Source organism: Pongo pygmaeus, chromosome 12 (assembly GCF_028885625.2).
Source record: "Pongo pygmaeus isolate AG05252 chromosome 12, NHGRI_mPonPyg2-v2.0_pri, whole genome shotgun sequence".
Taxonomy (NCBI): domain Eukaryota; kingdom Metazoa; phylum Chordata; class Mammalia; order Primates; family Hominidae; genus Pongo; species Pongo pygmaeus.
The window spans coordinates 71,753,192-71,760,889 of record NC_072385.2 but is presented as its reverse complement, the minus strand read 5'-3'; the positions used below and the strand labels follow the sequence as shown (position 1 = coordinate 71,760,889).

Below are 7,698 nucleotides of genomic sequence, written 5' to 3'. Positions count from 1 at the left end.
GGTGATGAGCAAGGAATAACAAAAAACAATTAATTGTACATTAATGTCATTGACATTATCTTCAGTGGACTGTTCTATATTAGTGAACATTTTTTTTAAATGCACTGACTTTGTCAGGCTTCCTCCTGTCCTATTTTGATTCCTGTTTTTGTTTCCCATGAAGTGTTGCAGTTCCTCAACCACACACTCTTTTGGCATGGTCTTCAGGAACATAACTTTTAGGGTTAGCAAAAGGATGCTGTAGGTTTTTTTCATCCATCTGAGCATTATTATAGTGCAACAAGATAACTTATTTTCATAATGAAGTATACCATCTTCTTTTGATTAGCATTCAAGATGAATGAATATCATTATTTGTTTGAGAAAGGCTCCTTTATGATTTTTTTCTATTATACAATGTTAATGTCTTGTTTTGCATTTTTTCCTCATAGAGGATATTTTTTGTCTTAGAAAAAGTGAGCATTCTTCTAAGAGAAGTAAATGATGGACCCCACTGTACACCACAGACACATGTAGCTGGTGGAAATTCAGAAATGCTACTTCATACAGTATATTTAATGATGGGTTGGGTATATCTCTTAAATTAGGAATTGTGTTCTGCTGCATTTAATAGAAACCCACTTTCTGCCCGTGGCCGCCACCAGGAAGCATCATTAAAATCTCTCTTCCCACTGCCGTCATGTCTAAGTCAGTCTCCTAAAGAGCCAAGCAGCTGTGGCAGCTCTTCACTGGAGGGCTGAGCTTTGAAACAACTGATGAGAGGCTGAGGAGCCATTCTGAGCAATGGGGAACGCTCACAGTCTGTGTGGTCATGAGAGATCCCAACACCAAGCGCTCCAGGGGCTTTGGGTTTCTCACCTATGCCACTGTGGAGGAGGTGGATGCAGCCGTGAATGCAAGGCCACTCAAGGTGGATGGGAGAGCTGTGGAACCAAAGAGGGCTGTCTCAAGAGAAGGTTCTCAAAGACCAGGTGCTACTCAGCTGTGAAAAACTTATTTGTTGGTGGCATTAAAAAGACACTGAAAAACATCATCTAAGAGACAGTAGGATAAATGTGAACACTGCTAGATAACTGGTATTAAGGGGTTATTCTTTTTTGTATTATTCTTTTTTGTATGTGTGATGATGGTATTAGAGCTGTGTAACAAGGGAAAGTTTTTATCATTTAAAGATCTATACTGAAATATTTATACATGAAATATATCTGTGATTTGCTTTGAAACAACTAGGGGCTAGAGAGTGGGAATATAGAAGAAATAAACTTAATTGTGAGTTGATAATTCTTGACATTAGGTGATGGGCACATCTAGAAGATATAACTACAAAATACCTTCCTACAAAGCTAAAGCTTCATTTATATTTTTCTTTAACATATATAAGTGTTGAAAAGGAAGAAACAAAAAAAAATGAAGTCTCTTTTCCATCACCTACTCCCAGGCTCTTAGAGGCAAACTCTATTAACATTTTTATTTTCTGGTATATCTTTTCAGAGTTAGATATAAGCATACATTTTAGGCCTTGACTTTTTTTTTCTTTTTTTTTTTTCTTAGACAGAGTCTTGCTCTGTTGCCCAGGCTGGAGTGCAGTGGCACAATCTCGGCTCACTGCAACCTCGGCCTCCCGGGTTCAAGCGATTCTCCTACCTCAGCCTCCAGAGTAGCTGGGACTACAGGCGCCTGCCACCACACGTGGCTAATTTTTGTAATTTTAGTAGAGATGGGGTTTCACCATACTGGCCAGGCTGGTCTCAAACTCCTGACCTTGTGATCCGCCTGCCTTGGCCTCCCAAAGTGCTGGGATTACAGGCGTGAGCCACCGTGCCCGGCTATGCCTTGACTTTTAATAGTTATATACCAATTTTTTTCCTTCTCAATTTTTTATCTCCTTCTCTTATTGACATTTATAATTTGCCAAAGACCACAGTCTTAGTTGTTACAAAAATGAAAAAATAATTAAAGTAGATATCTAAATATTAGTATATCTGCTTTCTTAACTAGAAAATTTTATAAGCCATAGTTTTATTTTTCATTTATTCAATCTATATTAGTTGTAAAATAGAATCTGAATATCTTTTTTTCTTTTTTTTTTGAGACAGGATCTCACTCTGTTGCCCAGGCTGGTCTTGAACTCCTGGACTCAAGTGATTTTCCCACCTCAGCCTTCCAAAGTGCTGAGATTACAGGTGTAGGCCACTGCATCTGGTCAGAAATCTGGTCAGAATATTGGATTTTTTTTTTTTTAGACAGAGTCTTGCTCTGTTGCCCGGGCTGGAGTGCAGTGGCATGATCTCAGCTCACTGGAAACTCTGCCTCTCGGGTTCAAGCGATTCTCCTGCCTCAGCCTCCTGGGTAGCTGGGATTACAGGTGCCCACCACCATACCTGGCTAATTTTTGTATTTTTGTAGAGACAGGGTTTTACCATGTTGGTCAGGCTGGTCTCAAACTCCTGACCTCAAGTAATCCGCCTGCCTCAGCCTCCCAAAGTGCTGGGATTACAAGTGTCAGCCACTGTGCCTGGCAGAATATTGGAATTTTTAAGTAAAAGTTTAAAAACACACTATATACTGTGACCCGGATTATTATTTCCTCCCTTAAAAACAAAGTTGCTATACTATAAAGGTTATTCCTGGCCAGGCACAGTGGCTCACGCCTGTAATCCTAACACTTTGAGAAGCCAAGGCAGGAGGATCACTTGAGTCCAGGAGTTTGAGACCAGCCTGGGCAACATAGCGAGACACTGTCTCTAAATTAAATTTAAATTTAAATTAAAAATTTAAAAAAGTTATTCCTATAACTTTTCTAACAATACAGGTAAGTTAGTAAACCACAGCCACATCAGGACTACATATAAGTGAAAAGAAATGAGACTACCTAAAGAATTTTGGACAAAGTAATAACTTTGAGACTATAATATTATAGTCTAAATATTGTCAAATTGACAAAAACTTCATTTCACAATAACTTGCTGTCTTCTAAACAACCACTAAAACACACATATACACATATGTGATAGTTGAGAAGGGCATACATTTTTCTTTGAAGCAATGAGGTAATTTTTATAAAGTTATTTTTTATTTTTTTTTGAAATGGGGTTTTCACTCTTATTGCCTAGGCTGGAGTGCAGTAGCACAATCTCGGCTCACTGCAACCTCCGCCTCCCAGGTTCAAGTGATTCTCCTGCCTCAGCCTCCCAAGTGGCTGGGATTATAGGCACATGCCACCACACTTGGCTAATTCTTTTTGTATTTTAAGTAGAGACGGGATTTCACCATGTTGGCCAGGCTGGTCTCAGACTCCTGACCTCAGGTGATCTGCCTGCCTCAGCCTCCCAAAGTGCTGGGATTACAGGCATGAGCCGCTGCACCCGGCCTGAAGTTAATGATTTTGTATTGCCTAGGTCCAAATGTTGAAATCTTTGCTATTCTCAAGTGACTAGAATTAACTTGAGAAATACTGTCTAAGAGAAAAATACCAGATATCCTTAAAGGCATGCTTATTTGTTTTATTATGTAGACTAACTCAACAGAGTAAAAGAATAATTGCGGTGGCTCACGCCTGTAATCCCAGCACTTTGGGAGGCCGAGGCAGGTGGATCACGAGGTCAGGAGTTCAAGACCAGCCTGGCCAAGATGGTGAAATCCCGTCTCTACTAAAACTACAAAAATTAGCCAGGCGCGGTGGCAGGCACCTGTAATCCCAGCTACTCGGGAGTTGGAGGCAGGAGAATCGCTTGAACCTGGGTGGCAGGGGTTGCAGTGAGCCGAGATCGCACCACTGTACTCCAGACTGGGCGACAGAGTGAGACTCTGTCTCAAAAAAAAAAAAAAAAAAAATTGCTAAATTTTCCATCATATATGTATTTTATTTTTGAGTCAGGGTCTCACTTTGTTACCTAGGTTGGAGTGGTGTGATCAGGGCTCACTGCAGCTTCAACCACCTGGGCTTAACCAATCCTCCCACCTTAGCTTCCCGAGTATCTGGGACTACTCGGTGCATGACACCCCACCTGGCTAACTTTTGTATTTTTTGTAGAGACAGGGTTTCACCATGTTGCCCAGGCTGATCTTGAACTCCTGACCTCAAGTGAGCCGCCTTCCTCTGCCTCCAAAAGTGCTGAGATTACAGGCATGAGCCACCGCATCCAGACTTCCACCATATCTATAGATACATATATACGTGTGTGTTTGTGTATGTGTAAAATAACTTCATCCTCCAATAAGTCCCCAGGCCATTTTTTCTGCGGAAATAAGTATGAAGTAATAGGGTACCCAGTAATATTACGAAAGAAAAAAAGAGCATAACCTTTTTCTTGATGTTAGGTTACTCTTGTATAAAGGAAAATCTCATAAGTAAAAAGAATTCTGGAGCCAATTCAGACGATACAAATGTAAAAAATTTTCAGTTACCTAACACCTGAAAACATGTTTGATTTAACCAATTGACTTCTGACCATCACTGTGTGATGTGATCTGCTAAAGTAATCTTTCAGCTGTCAATTTGATGTCTTTTTTTTTTTTTTTTAAGATGGAGTCTCATTCTGTCGCCCAGGCTGGAGTGCAGTGGCGCCATCTCCGCTCACTGCAAGCTCCGCCTCCTGGGTTCACGCCATTCTCATGCCTCATCTTCCCAAGTAGCTGGGACTACAGGCGCCCACCACCACGCCCGGCTAATTTTTTGTATTTTTAGTAGAGACGGGGTTTCACCGCATTAGCCAGGATGGTCTCGATCTCCTGACCTCGTGATCCACCCGCCTTGGCCTCCCAAAGTGCTGGGATTACAGGCGTGAGCCACCGCGCCCAGCTAACGTTTAGGCTTTTTTTTTTTTTTAGAGACAGAGTCTTGCTCTGTTGCCCAGGCTGGAGTGCAGTGGCACGATGGCAGCTCACTGCAAACTCCGCCTCCGGGTTCCCGCCATTCTCCTGCCTCAGCCTCCCGAGTAGCTGGGACTACAGGCGCCCACCACCACGCCTGGCTAATTTTTTTTTTGTATTTTTAGTAGAGCTGGGGTTTCACTGTGTTAGCCAGGATGGTCTCGATCTCCTGACCTTGTGATCCGCCCATCTCGGCCTCCCAAAGTGAACAGCGATACGCATAGAATGATTTGAAACTGTCAGTGTCTCTCTCTTTTTTTAACTTTGGTTCTGTGTTTACCAGATCATGTCTAACAAAGTGCTTCAAAAGTTATTTCTAACCAAATAATATTTAAATCACAGTGTATCTCATTTAAGTACAAATATTTTAAGTTAATAGTTTCCTCAGGAATATTCTGTCTTCTGACACCATCATTTGAATATCACAGTTTGCAAAGAACTTTCCACATATGATGTCATCCATTCCTTCCTACAGCCACTCAAGATAGGTTCTATTCCCATTTTTTTAAAGGTAAGAAAACGAGATTGGTCCTGAAGCCAAGTGTTTCATGACCAAAGCCCACACTCTCCTCATGAAACTGAGAAGGGACAGGCTGTGGAGTGAATCCTTGAAAGCAAGTAATGTTTTAAGTACTATTACAATTTGTAGATTGTGTTTCACAGGCTCCCAATGAGCTAGGAGGGAAATGTTTTTAATTCCATGTGTACTCATTCTGAAGTAGCTGTAAGTATATAAAAACCATATTCATCTACACACTCATTCAAACCTTTATTAAGTACCTACCATATGTACAATCCTGTGTCAAATATTAAGGGAATACAAAGATGAATTTTTAAGTGGTGCCAAATCCCAAGGAGTTTACAATATAATAGTAAAAAGTAATTTAACACGAACTGTAAGAAGAAAATTACAAGTAAACATTTGCCCCTGATGGAGAAAAATGACTTTATTTTTAAATTTAAAGCATAAATTGCCAGTTTGGAAACACTGCTATTACATACACCTGTATTAGTTCATCCTTTTAAAATGATGCTGATTGTTTTTAGAAAAGAAAATGTCTTATGCTGTATTATCTTTATGATTGGCTTCAAATTTTAAAACAAAAATTTGCTTAAAGAAAAAAATATAGATTTATAAAATCAGATTAACACTGTACACAGAGAGATAAAGTGTGTTGGCAATAATATGTAAAAAGTTGAACACAACTGAGTCTAGCAGTGAAGAGTTAAATCTGAATTACTTTGGAGACTTGCCTTAGCCAAGTTTTTATGCACAATTTCATCATATAAAAAACAGGGATACTTGCCCCTAATTTAGATTATAACTCATACATGCCATAATTACTTCCATCTGTAATAATACATAAGGTTAAAAAAGCTAGTATAAAAACTTTCCTAATAATTTACATATCAAAAATAATTTGGACTAGAACTAAGGATAAAAAGAAAAAGGGATGATGGTGTAGACCATTTAACAGTAAACTCTCAGTGCAAAAATAAATGTAAATTTGCAAGTATCCATTTTTTTCTATACTTTTTTTTTTTTTTTTTTTTTTTGAGACGGAGTCTCGCTCTGTCACCCAGGCTGGAGTGCAGTGGCGCGATCTTGGCTCACTGCAAGCTCTGCCTCCTGGGTTCATGCCATTCTCCTGCCTCTGCCTCCCAAGTAGCTGGGACTACAGGCGCCCACCACCACGCCCAACTAATTTTTTGTATTTTTAGTAGAGACGGGGTTTCATCATGTTAGCCAGGATGGTCTCGATCTCCTGACCTCGTGATCCACCCGCCTCGGCCTCTCAAAGTGCTGGGATGACAGGCGAGAGCCACCACGCCCGGCCTTTTTTCTATACTTTTAAAAATGGCTCAGAGCAGCGAAACAAGTTAGAGGATTTATTCTGTGAAATGTATTGCAGAGAAAAAGAATGGGCAAATAGTATAATTAAAAATACTTATTGATTCACACTTTCTAAAATTTTTAAAAAGTAAATCACCAAAGACCAATACTTCTCTCTCCTTTCAATACTAAGCCATTTTTTCCAGTAAAATTAATGAAATAATGTATATTTTTATAACTAATCAGTTTGTGACAGCTGTGGTTCTTACTTTTTAAAAATACAAAATCACAGTTGCAAACAGATAATACACAATGATTTTTAAAACTGAATAGGCAAAGCCTTACTCTAACTGATCAATGACCAATCAGCTGGATTCAGGCTTTTCAGGCTACAGATGACTTTGATCAACAGCCCTGCACATATCAGAGGCGTCCCCACAGATGTTCTAAACACAAATGTGGCTGCTGACACCCTGACACTGCAAACAACAGCAAGGCATAGAGAGGAGGCCTTGATGATTCAGTGTGATTCTTCAACAGGTTTCTCTTCTTCACTTTCTTGATTGGCTTCATCTTTTTCCTTGTAAGAATCCTGGCTGTTGGTATCGATAAAATAATTTTCTTCCCCATTCTCTGTTTCTTCTATTTTTTCTTCTTCATTAAAGCTAGGGGAAGAAATTTATCAATCTTTCAAAGGAAAAATGAGTTGGTTTAAAGGTAAACAAACCCTCTGCAAGTATGCCACCGTGTAGCCAGTCTTCCTCAAGTGTATGAATTCCAATTTGTTACCAAGACAACTCAAAAAAAAGAAAGAAAACGTTATAAAAGTGCCCATTGAGAAATTTAATATTCCTGAAAACTAATTTATTTCAAAATTTGAGTGATTGGTTCTTTAAACTTCATTTGAAAGCATGCTATTATTTTTGTTACTGATGTCATTAAGAAATCTGTTATTCTGCTTTAAAAATAAAATACTTCATGTGAACGTTAAT

At 39.3% G+C, this 7,698-nt stretch overlaps 1 protein-coding gene across 3 annotated transcripts in view; it reads right to left on the bottom strand.

Annotated features, from left to right (window-relative positions):
* Window positions 1-5,620: 5,620 nt before the first annotated feature.
* The window catches only part of FAM161A (FAM161 centrosomal protein A), a 29,440-nt gene continuing 27,362 nt past the window's right edge, over window positions 5,621-7,698 (bottom strand). For all 3 annotated transcript variants that reach the window (XM_054475795.2, XM_054475793.2, XM_054475796.2), the window contains one exon: window positions 5,621-7,371. In XM_054475795.2, the coding sequence (XP_054331770.1) occupies window positions 7,227-7,371 (145 nt within the window). In that variant the 3' untranslated portion in view covers window positions 5,621-7,226. The remainder of the gene's footprint in view (window positions 7,372-7,698) is intronic.